Here is a 13,257-nt window from a genome sequence, read left to right on the forward strand (position 1 = left end):
TTTATTTTTTGATTTTATTTAAAAAGGAACTTAGGCCGTAGATTACCTACCACCTTATCGGCTATTGGAAAATATAATACCTACTGGCTGTAATCACGAGGCGGGTTTCTATAGTTTCGTAAGATAAGTCGGATGATGGTGTAGCACTAATGAAACTTATCGAAAAGAGGGATGGGACTTAGTTTATACAGTCCAACCTATTTCTTACCAACTTGTTATGTACTTATACTTTTTAGTTGGTAAGGTCATCAATGTGAATAATTCACTTACATTGATTTAGGTACAATACAAGCAAGATTATAGCTAGTAGAAGTTTGTCAATGCTGACAACACGTCAGATAAACAGACCCTAGATTTGACCACAAATCGAGAACAAGCCACTAGAAGACAAAAAATTACAAGATGATAAATATTTTTTAAATAAAGTAATTATTCCACATGTAATCCAAAGTCTATCAAACCCGAATTAATTATACCGACACGTCGCGTAATTACATCGAAAGTAATATCGATTACATGACCTTGCGACGGTTTGACAAGATCGATGGAAGCGCGGTGGAAGCAGCGGAATAAACAGTGTTTTAAAGGTAGTAAGTAATGAAGTGGCCGACCATAATTAAATTGATGACATCATAGCCTCGATGCTGGCTGATGGGAATGGGAAATAAAAGCACAATTCAATCAACCGACTGCGACGCGTCGGACGCGACGTGGCTTATAAATTATAATATAATATACCTAGTCTATGTTCTAAGCCCGCTCTACACTCGCGCGAAAGTCGCGGCCCTGATTTTTTTAATATATTTATTTGTACAAAAAATATATGATAGTAAAAAGATAAGAAGTTTAGAGAGAAGCACTTATCTATAAGAGAACTCTACTAGTAATTTTTCCCGCGATTCACGTGTAATCCAATACCTATGTCTATCTATACTTGCGTCTTCACTACAAGGATTAGTTGTGCAAGAGGAACACGAAGGAAGCCAGAGCAGAGCAGAAGGCACATAAACTATGAGATGGACGAATCAAATGAAAGTCACAATGGAATTTTCATTACACGAGTGTGCAAGAAAGGCAACCGTCAGGGAGGAGTAGAGGCGGATTCTCAAGTCAGCCACAGCTAAAATGACGACCATGACCAGTCTGCAAGACTGTAGCGCCTAATAACTCGCATCATTCCCCAGTTTAGTTCGCAGTCCCTTTGTTGCGGATAAGAAAACCGACCTCCGACGGGGAACGCCGCAAAACGCGAAGCCTTTACAATTTTACGCGATATTCGCGGGCTGTCGCGGTGACAGCTCGAGTGAAGAACGGGTTTTATAAAATAATAGTGATATATAAAAAAAGGCTAATTAGTTACGATGCTACATGGCCGTTAAAATAACAGGTGGCGAAATACAGATAACGAGTGAACAATAGGTACTCCTACAAGTAGGTATGAATAATTCCGTTTATATAGGTATTTTTATATGACTCGAGTAGATATAATTGCTCTGGTTATAACTAGTACACAAATAGGATTTAAATGTCGGGAAATGTCATGGTGACAAAAGTGGAGTAGTTAAGAGGGCTCTCTCCGTCACTCGTTTCATACAATCGTAGTTTCAATTTCATTTGAATATTAAGCAACCAAAGTCCATGGAATTTTACAGACATATTCTAGAAACTAATATCTATGTCTGTGGTTTTCCAGATTTCTGTTAAAATATTCGGTTTCAAAGTTACGCGGTCTTAAAAAATTTCATACAAATATTTGAGCCCCTGTAATTTTAAAACTACATATTTTTAGAAAAATCTAAAACACCACAGACACAGATATTAGTTTCTAGAATATGTCTGCAAAATTTCATGGACTTGGGTTGCTTAATATTCAAATGAAATTGGAACTACGATTGTATGAAACGAGTGACGGAGAGAGCCCTGTTAAAGATTTTAAAAACTCTTTTAGATGAATTCAGTTATGAGTATAGGGTGCGTTCTGTGAGCTTACTATAGGACAATGTGGCTAATTTTGACAATCCATAAATAAACTAAACTAAAAATGACTGCTCTAGAGGCATTGCCATTCCTTTCTTCTTAAATTCTTAACTATCCATGCGGATATGTATAGCACTAAATTTACAGCCGATATTAAATAAATAATTGATTAATACTAGTATTTATTTTTTGACAATTACCAAACAACGTCGCTAAGTAACTTATGAACAAATTGTGCATAATTATTAAGTAGCATAGTAGGTAAGGTCTGTCAGTTAAATTTGAAGATCGCGTACTCCAGAATTATCAGCCAAATTCCTTTTCAGGAGACTAACTCCCAAAACAGGCGGGTTGCATCTTTACAATTTACATCTGTTCAAGAAAAGTCCCACCAATTTTAAAATGTATGCGCAGTCCAAGCCTCTTCGCCATCGACTTTACCTATTATCCTTTTATACGAGACGGGTAACTCTTAAACTTATAACACCTCTTTAGCGCTTGCAAAACAGCCTGTAGAGTGTAAACGATTTTTTATTTTCATATTATCGGTTATTTCGAATCTGTTAGCTGGCAAATGGCTGGCAAAGAGTTTTAAAGTTTAAGTTAGTTGCAATTTAAAATCTTATGCTTACCTATCGCAGGGTCTAGAACAGCTTGTGCCGCCTGTTCCTCGCCTATCGGCGTCTTAAGGCAAATTTTCTTGAGTTTCATCGCTACCGGTGAGTCTTCTGACTGCGCCACTGTAACACAAAATACATATTAATAATCTGAAAAAGGTATATTACACATACATATTATATTGACATGTAGATTCATAGAAACCTGGGAGAACACGTCATTATCAAATTGTCATCATCAAATTTCAACTATAATTAATTAATTACAGTTCAAGTAATTTACTGCCAAGATGCCAATACGAGAGAGTGTGAGAAAATGAGGTGTTTACGATCGTCACATTATTTAATTTGTGCTGTAGCTGTCAAACTTATGTTTACAGTACGAATTATGTATTATATCAATGCACGCTGTGACTGCCCGTAAGTGGAGTTGCAGAGCCATAGAATGTAAAGAATAACATGGACTTCGTCTGTGTTGGTGTTAGCTGGCGGGCGTGTTCTGCCTTTTTAGAGTGTTTTTTTTTTGTTAAAACTGACTGGAAAGCGCACTAAGGGGTGCCGTACGTATGTCGGCGAGCGCCGGCATAGACGGGGTCCATACTTGTATAGTTTAACTAACTTGTTACAAATAACTACAAACTTGACATTGGCTAATCTTTGTAAAGCCAGACGAGAGAAAAAAAAAAGAAAAACATGTATAATTTAAATGTGTAACTCTGTGGGGGGCGGTTCTAAAGCAAATAAAATTAAAATAAATAAAATAAACTTTGGTGATACCTTCACTGTCAGTCACGATATATATGTCACTAACTGAATAGGTTCAAACCTTTTAGTTCAAATCAATTTTTATTAATCTTTTAAGTCCGTTGATTTGTGTCAGCCCTAGCACAGATTACGGTCTATTTGGGCTGCAAATTGCAAACATCAGTCTCAGTTTTTATCTAGTGCTATGGTATACAAGTTTTGGTGTAAAACAGAATACAAAAATATGTACAATTATTTATTATAATATCCATGCTCTTACTATTAGTTTTCCTTAGTTTACTTAAAAGGTGAAAAGGAGCTTCTCTCTGAAATGCGTAAGAGGTGCACTTTACGCGGCCTAAGTATACCGTCTGTTGCCGCGCATTGACATTGAAATCGCGTTGCTTACGCGTTTCGCCGAGGTTTGTGCGATTTGTTTATCTTTTAAGCAAAGTAAGGAAAACTAAAGAATAGTTAACAACACTTTATATATAAACAAGTATTTTAAAATACAGGAACTTTAATGTATGTAGATTTTAGATCAATATCAATTCAAATTGATTGATCAGATCAATAGAATAAATTAATTGTTCATTAATGTATTCATTAATAATAGTTTATTGGCAACTAGCATATTATGAACGGCCGCGACATGCGTTGCATTGCGACTCGCGCGCCACCTACTTTGCGTTGATGGTTTCTCTCTAGTCAACATCTTGCAGTGAAGGATACCCTTCCATTGTATCCTGTTTTTAGCTATCTCTACAGCTGTATATTATAATACTTAGTGTATCAAAACCTTCCCGAAAATCCCAACAAGCACTATACAAAGTTTGACCTCAATTGAATGTAGGTACAATGCGCGAATGTAGTAGGTATGTAGGATCTATGCACGAAATAGGTACTATCTCATTTCGTGAAATAAGGGGGCTGAGGACCGGGTGCGTTGGCACTCTTTGGAAAAGGCCTATCTATGTTCAGCAGTGGACGTCCGCAGGCTGAAATGATGAGATCGTCTTTCGAATTGTTTTTGTACAAGAGAGTTGCTCGAAATCGACACAATACGCTGCCGAGTATTCGAATATCATTTCTATTATTTAGAATGCTGTTGTCAGTTTTCTAGGGCTTTTCAGCATTACGCCAGAAGTCGTCAAAAAAACGAATCGATTGACATCTCATTCATCAAAATCAAGCTCAGTAGTTTAGGCGCTACGGTGGAACACACATAAATGCAAACCCATATACATACATACGGCTAAAAAGGTATCAATTAGTGTGAAACTGGTTTCTTAAGTTAAAGGTCTCAAATTGACCAGCATTTCGTTGATGCAAAACGTTATCAAACGTTCACTTATCATGTTACGCGAGTCTAGAACTTAATCGATCAATCAGAGAACAGTCTACGGAATAGCACTATAGTGCTCGTGTAACTACATTATGTCGATTCTCCATCGCAATAGGTACTCATACCTATAGTCAGAAATTGCAAAACAATAATAAGATATAGTTAGCATCCAACTGTATTGCGAAATAAAGCAGATAATATGAATGTTCGAATAAAGTGTTTCTCACACTAACCGCGCGATGGCAGCGGTGCTGTCGCCGCGGCCGGGCGAGGCCGAGCGTTTTTGTAATAGTTACAAGACAGAATCTTTGTTTGCTCAAAAACGTAACACGTTATATTATACTAGCGACCCGCCCCGGCTTCGCCCGGGTGGACACTACCACGAAAAATCCTATCTATTTTCCGGGATAAAATATAGCCTATACGGATTCGGAAGAATCCCTCTAAGTAATGGTAAAAGAAATTTTTAAATCGGTCCAGTAGTTTTTGAGCCTATTCAATACAAACATACAAAAATACAAAGGTTTCCTCTTTATAATATTAGTATAGATGACCAAATTGTACCTCGTATTACAATTTTTTTTATTCAGGTACAAGTTAGCCCTTGACTGTAATCTCACCTGGTGGTAAGTGATGATGCAGTCTAAGATGGAAGCGGGCTAAACTGGAAAGGATATGGCAACCCGTACCCCTTTGCTTTATACACGGCACCGTACCGGAACGCTTAATCGCTTGGCGGCACGGCTTTGCCGGTAGGGTGGTAACTAGCCACGGCCGAAGCCTCCCACCAGACCAGACCAGAAATTTTGAAGTTATAAAATTCCAAACCCCTGCCGGGATAGAACCCGGGACCTCAGATTAATAAGACTAAAGCGCTTACTACTGCACTAGGAAGGTAATCAAAATTAGCGTGAAGAATCTTGCAATAATTGAACCCGCGTTCAGTGCGCCAAAGTCTTGATTGCATAGTCGACCTCCTTGTCATAGCCCTAAAACACATCGCAGATGACTGATAAATAGGCGAAAATTGAACACAGAACCTTTACTACTTTAACGCAGACATCCCACAAAAAGTCGGCCTAAAATGAGACACCGCTTCTCACCGTCTACAGTCCGTCGTTTGTCGGATAAAAAGCGATTTCAGACATGAAGCAGTCGTCTGCGTTAGCTCTCAACATAAAATTAAACGTAACGTTTGAAACCCGTTTTTTCTCCTCGTGTCGTGGGATGCAGATCTTACAAATCAGTATTTGTGACAGAATAACAAGTGTAAATTAAAAATTTATAACACCCCCGACAAGTGAAGGTTACTGTAACTAGAAAAGAGCTGATAACTTTCAAACGGCTGAACTGATTTTCTTGGATTATAGCTAAGAACACTCTCGATCAAGCCACCTTTCAAACAAAAAAAACTAAATTAAAATCGGTTCATTAGTTTAGGAGCTACGATGCCACAGACAGATACGCAGATAAACAGACACACAGATACACACGTCAAACTTATAACACCCCTCTTTTTGGGTCGGGGGTTAAAAATGGCCAATTTGAAATCTAACTAAATCATTCTCATCGCATGGTCATTTGGTGTTTTGTTATCATTTACTTACTGATTGATCATTGATGGGATCTACAGATAAGAGTATTATTAGGTATATAACATGATTCAATCTAGCAGGTTAGTGGTTATTTCTTTAGTGAAGGACCATCAGTCAAAAATCTTATCCCAAAAATAAGTTGTACAACTGAAAAACATAATTATTTATTATCTCTTGGTTTACAGATTATACTATGTATATTTAAATAAATCCGCAAGAGCATCAATGTGGTAGCGGTTCGTTATCATAACAATATAACCACCGCGGTGTTTTCCGGGACGATAATGGTAGTTTTAATTTGACGCTTTACCGCGAATACTGCTGCTTTACTTACTATCCCAAAAAGTAGAGACAATCATTAAATTAAAGAATTGATACCAATTTCCTTGCGCCAGTATCAATTTGCGGTCAGTAATCGGATTTTAGGGTTCCGTACCCGAAGGGTGCCAACGGGACCCTATTGCTAAAACTCCGCTGTCTATCCGTTTGCCTGCCAGCGGGCTGTATCTCATGAACTATAGGTAGAGACCTGAAATTTTCACAGAATGTGTATTTCTATTGCATCCATAACAACAAATACTAACAATTTCAAAATTGCCGCCATAAAAATTAAATTTTTTTTTAAGTCCAAGTCCGACTTGAACTTAACAAATTTTTGTATTCCTTATATATTTTTTATACCGACTCCTTTCGTCGGCACAACTGCGATAGAGCAGCAAACCTCATATTACATTAGGCATGAAGACGTAGCCTGGAACTTACTAAACAATTTTTAAGTAAGTCGCTTCCCTGCCTTTAACTCTTGTGACATATCATAAGAGTTGGAGTTGCGTTATAATTCCGATAAAGATACGATAGTTTTGTGAGACCAGGTTCAGTATTTAACTAAATGAAAAACAAGTACAATTGGTGAATTTCTACGCAACTCAGGCTGATTCCATTTTGCAGGATATTGATGCCTTAGTAATATATCCCCTCTTCTTTTAGGGTTGTGATACCTACTACTACCTTCCCTTCAACCTTAGTACCTAGAGTAGGTAATAAGGTTGAAATACCGGCTCCCGACCCATATACATAGGAAGATATGCAGAAAATTTGAATCATAGGTATAGGTAGGCATACGAGTTTCTGATACGTACCTAATTACTAGGTCAGGTATATTCAGTTTTGATATTTCGTTTGACATTTGGTCTACGACCTTGGGGCCTCGGTTCCGAACGCTCCGCGTCGGACCACCATGAACTGTAAAAATTACGATGGCAGGTAGATATACCAATGTGGAAACTAGATCAGCAACTAAACAGGACTCAAAACTTTTTTTTATTTTGAAAATGTTTCAATAAAACATTAATAAAATAAAAAAGTTAAATACTACATCATAATTTTCATTGTTAATCGGATAAGGGTATGAAATGTCTGAGATTAAGCTTGTCTATGAGAACTCCGGGGGGAGCTTCGTAGCCGTAAGCTCACAAAATGACGTCACCGTTATGAAAATCACGACCATACTCAACATAGAAATACGTGTCAATTTATACTACATCATAAACCGCCTTTAGGATTTGAATTTCTCTTGCGCTGATATTGGTCACGCGTACAAATATCGCTGGCAGAGCTAGTCGGAATAGATCCCTCGACCGACAGGAAATTTTTTTTTAAAGAAAAACATTTTACTGTTACATCAGAATCAATGTAGGAGAAATTGAGTATTTTGATATCTGCTATCAAAACTAACAAACCAAAGACCAAACTAAAATATATACATACCTAGTAGCTCACTTATGTTGTATGCCTCTTATGTCATAAAGATTACAGGGAAGCAAAACTTTAAACAAAATTTTAGGTCAGTCTAGATCTGTGGCAGTGGGATCGACGGTTTTCCGTACATCCCATAAACTTTTAACGGAATGTATCCAAAACGGAAAGCTGTGATACTTCTTCGAGTAGCACTCAACTTACATCTGCGACCTTGGGGGTACGCCGCCGGTCACGAGCACTCCGCCTCGAGGGGCGTGTAGAGCTTTGGAAACTGTCGTGCCTCAACATGAAACTGTTACCCTAACCACGACCCTATCCAACAGTTATTTACAAATATGTGTCAACGTTTAAAGCCATTACAAGCCTGAAAAATAAAACTCTCCAGAAGAGATACTTAGGGGCGTGATGTCAGCTTTGGAAACTGTTGTGCCTCAACATAAAACTGTTACCCTAACCACGACCCTATCCAACAGTTATTTACAAATATGTGTCAACGTTTAAAGCCATTACAAGCCTGAAAAATAAAACTCTCCAGAAGAGATACTTAGGGGCGTGATGTCAGCTTTGGAAACTGTTGTGCCTCAACATGAAACTGTTACCCTAACCACGACCAAATCCAACAGTTATTTACAAATATGTGTCAACGTTTAAAGCCATTACAAGCCTGAAAAATAAAACTCTCCAGAAGAGATACTTAGGGGCGTGATGTCAGCTTTGGAAACTGTTGTGCCTCAACATGAAACTGTTCCCCTAACCACGACCCTATCCAACAGTTATTTACAAATATGTGTCAACGTTTAAAGTCATTACAAGCCTGAAAAATAAAACTTTCCAGAAGAGATACTTAGGGGCGTGATGTCAGCTTTGGAAATTGTTGTGCCTCAACATGAAACTGTTCCCCTAACCACGACCCTATCCAACAGTTATTAACAAATGTCTGTCAACGTTTAAATCTAATACAAGCCTAACTAAAAAATAAAACTTCAGAATAAGGGGCGTCCAGTGAGCTTTGGAAATGTATCTCAACACGAAACCTTACCACGACTCAATACAACAGTTATTTACAAATGTGTGTCAAACATTTAAAAAGCCACTACAAGCCTGAAAAATAAAAATTTTCTTTACCGCACTTTAACTTTGCTCAGACTTAAGACAAGGGCTTTACCTGTACATTCTAAAACAGTTTTTTTATTTGTGTTTTGTTGTTGTTTTTTGGTGGTGGAAGTGGAACTGACTGGGAAGCGCTCTGAGGGGGCGCTGGCACAGACGAAGTCCATACTTATATAGTTTCCCTAACTTGTAAATAACTACAAACTTGACATCCAGACGAGAGAGAAAAAAAAAGGCTAATAAAATCGATAAATAAACCCACTGCGCAGGTTCAAGATCAGGTCGCTTGAATATTTATTCGTAACGTCAACAATAGACTACTTATAAGAGTTGCGTCACATGAAGAAGATTGCGATATTACTTAGAGTAAAAGCACGTTTAGCGCTACTATAGTGAATTGGAAAACACGCGACTGGTGAACTTTATACCAATCAGGTTGATCCATTTTGCGGGACATTGTTGCTCTATTAATATGACAACTCTCTTGTTTATTAACATTTGCGGTTGCGGTGATAATTGAAATTGGAAAGAATTAGATAAATTATTTCAGAATTCAGTTTACTTGTCTACTTCTCACTTTGATTTAACGAGTGAACCAGGAAAAGGTATGAACGTGCATGAAAATGACTTTGAGGTGTGAAATGGGAATTGTTTCGATTTCATAAGATGTATTGCTTTGAACAAGTGGGGTTAGAAATAGGCATTGCATGGTATATATTACAACGATTTTAAAACAAGCTAGAGATCTATTTTAGTTGCAAAAGGTATGTACTGACGGGCACCTGGTAGTAAATAATAAAACTCTTGTAGATACAAGATACATTCCCGTTCGGCCTTGCGCTAAAAGATACATTCAAGTAAAGTTGATTGCACACTACCGCAAGATCCACTGATACTATACGCTGATATATTATTAATACTATATGCTGAAGATATATGTACGCGTATAGTTGAAAGTAGCTGCTGCATGCCAAGAAGCGCATTTTTAGTAGAGTGACAGATTCGGTTGAACCGATTACAGTGCCCGGCAAACAACTTGAGCATTGACGCGATTGGCTGGCGATTGGCGGGTGCACGCGATTGGTTGATCAGTTCGCGTGAGTGCACGTGATTGGTTGATACGTCGACTTTCGCTTCCCGGATTCGCCAACTTTCTACCACTACACTGCTTCAGGAACAAGTTATTTGCCGGGTACTAACCATCAAAGAAATGTCGATGACGTTAGCAGAAGTCGACGCTGATGTGAATCCCATTTTGAGTATTAAAAAATTAATTGCGTATGCCTCTTGCGTCTCATCTCTAGGTATACGATCGCCTTAAGTACGGCTGCTCTATACGTCACTTGCGTTTCTTTAGCTCAGCCGACTTGTGACCTGGTGACGTCATTCGCAATTTTAGTGCGGGAAAATACGCTGCGTGCGGCGCGTGCGGTAGTATGCGACTACTCTATTGGGTGGGTCGCCCTCACGTTCGAGGGCGGGCGTACGCCAATGACATTTTACAACGAGTGTATATCTGCATAATGGGTCTATGGCTCTAGCCTCTAAGCTTTTACTTTCTTTGTTTGCTTCAATTCTATAATACATCGTTTGCGTAATTGTATACTATAGGTATAGTACGCGACAGGTCGAGATGGCGGGTTATGAGGCGAGCCGCACAGCCGCACGTCACCCGCGCTGTCCCACACCGGATTAGCGCGTAGGCTGTGCGGGTGCATCTTCACCCCGATTGGCATCTCGACCTGACGCGTACTATAGATATCTCCTGAAATAGATTTAGATTAGTAAATTTATAATTACGTCGTATAGTATTGTATTTTTTTTTAGTTTATACCTATTGTGCTGTATCTATTAACAGTTAACAGTCCATATTAAAACCGACTGGTTTTTGTGGCACCGAACGTAACAAAAATAAGGTAATGTACATTCTACGAGGTCAAAAAAAAATGTAGTGAATTAATTTCGAGACAGGACTCGTTGTATTTTCCCTATGTGTCAACTGTCATGTCAAAAGTTCGATTTTAGCTCAGATCTAAGGGTAAACCAGTCAAACCCTTAGATTAAGGAACCAAAACCGTACTTTTGACATGACAGTTGACACATAAAGCAAATGTGGAGAGTCCTTTGTGTTAGTGTACACTTAAAGAATCTCGTTACCAGTATGACACTGTCCAGCAATTTCTATTATTGTCGTGTTGGAAATTGCTGGCGTGTGTACCGAAAAGAGACGATACATTTAGATACATTTAGGGTTCCGTACCCGAAGGGTGCCAATGGGACCTTTTTATTAAGACTCCACTGACCGTCTCTATCATCAAGGGGCTGTATCTCGTGAACCATAATAAAGATCTTAAATTTTCACTGAATATATTGCCACTATAACAACAAATACAGTACAACTAAATTAATAATGCGCATGCAGATCTTCGCTAATTGTCGTATTCCGAATCATTGAATCGTAAGAGCCCTAAACAATGCACTTGCATTTTGCACCTTGTTATAAACAAATAGGAGTCAATATCATGTGTATCATACGACCGTTGCCGAACAGTGACGAAGATTTCTATGCGCATTATTAATTTGGTTGTACTGTACTTAAACATTTTAAAATTGCCGATATAAAAATTCAAAAGCATTATTCCTTGTACGATGGTACGCAACCCTTCCTGTACCTACTAGTCCGACTCGCACTTGATCGATTTTTTAAAATAATGAAACAATTTCCGAGCAAGTGGGAGAAAATTACAGTATGTACTGAATGTATGAAATATAGGAGTAGGTATACTATAGGCCTGCTGCTATGCTGCCCTTTTCAGCTAGAAAGGTATAAAAATATAGAATTAATCATGAAGTGCTCGGTCGGCGCTCGTGGGCGGGCGAATGTGAATGACATTTGACTCGTCTGCGAAACGATCTAAGCTTTTATTGATTTTGTTTATTGTTACCTTACATTACACGAGTATTCTAATGCTAGCTTTGGCTCGACATGCTATTCGCGTTTCCAAATTTTTCATATACCTAGTTTTTATTAAATGATATCAAAAACGAATAGCGGATTTTGCATGCGCAACAACAATAATCTATCCATATAATCTGTCGACACGTTACCTAGCAACGTTGTTTTTGTCCATAATATAATTTTTAACAAATTACAACGTTGCTAAGTTTCTTACAGACAGCTTGCAGGTAGGACCGATTCAAAAAAATTAAGTACTAAGTAATCTTAGACCACAAAATAGGTACTTCCTAATTCTAAGGTTTGATTAATATTAATTTTGATGATACTTTTTAAGGTTAGTCTTTAGTCCCTTTGCCTTACCGTTAACTTTTTGCGTACCTTTAACATCGAGAGCGGAACACCGCTGGCGGGCGACTAAGCCGCAATATTTATTTATGCGACACAATATGCAAATAAAATGCGGAATCGCGCGTAGTCGCACTAAACCGCGTTTACGAGCGGACGTAAACCAATGACTTTTCACAGCTTCTCTACGTATTAATATAAACTACATTATAAATCAATATTATTGCATTTTAAGCACAATTAAGCTCTGCATTATATTTTTATTAAATGTTTATAACTCAAAGTTGAAAAAACCCCCGACACAAAAAAGCTCTATAAGAAAACTAGAAAAGGGCTGATAACTTTCAAACGGCTGAACCGATTTTCATCGATTATAGCTAAGAACACTCTCGATCAAGCCACCTTTGAAACAAACAAAAAAAACTAAATTAAAATCGGTTCATTCATTTAGGAGCTACGATGCCACAGACAGATACACAAACACGCAGATACACAGATACACACGTCAAACTTATAACACCCCTCTTTTTGGGTCGTGGTGAATGAAAGAATATTGTGCCAAAGTGAAAGTGTTATTAAAACCTACTTATTTTAGGACCTTATATTATGTGATTTCTCAGTGTATTTTTAATTTCAGTTCAGTTCAGGGTCAGTGGGAATGGATCGAGGCCAAAAGGGACATCGAAGATCTCGCAAGAGGAAAGTCCGCGCACACTAGTGGAAGGCTTTTCCTCTACCTTTTTAGCTATTTTTAGGGTTCCGTACCTCAAAAGGAAAAACGGAACCCTTATAGGATCACTTTGTTGT

General features: G+C 38.1%; 1 protein-coding gene across 3 annotated transcripts in view; it reads right to left on the minus strand.

Annotated features, from left to right (window-relative positions):
- The window catches only part of LOC123875329 (metastasis-associated protein MTA3), a 93,830-nt gene that overhangs the window by 37,242 nt on the left and 43,331 nt on the right, over positions 1–13,257 (minus strand). For all 3 annotated transcript variants that reach the window (XM_045921092.1, XM_045921090.1, XM_045921091.1), the window contains exon 3: positions 2,610–2,717. In XM_045921092.1, the coding sequence (XP_045777048.1) occupies positions 2,610–2,717 (108 nt within the window). The remainder of the gene's footprint in view (positions 1–2,609; positions 2,718–13,257) is intronic.

The sequence above is a fragment of the Maniola jurtina genome, chromosome 19, assembly GCF_905333055.1.
Source record: "Maniola jurtina chromosome 19, ilManJurt1.1, whole genome shotgun sequence".
Lineage (NCBI taxonomy): Eukaryota > Metazoa > Arthropoda > Insecta > Lepidoptera > Nymphalidae > Maniola > Maniola jurtina.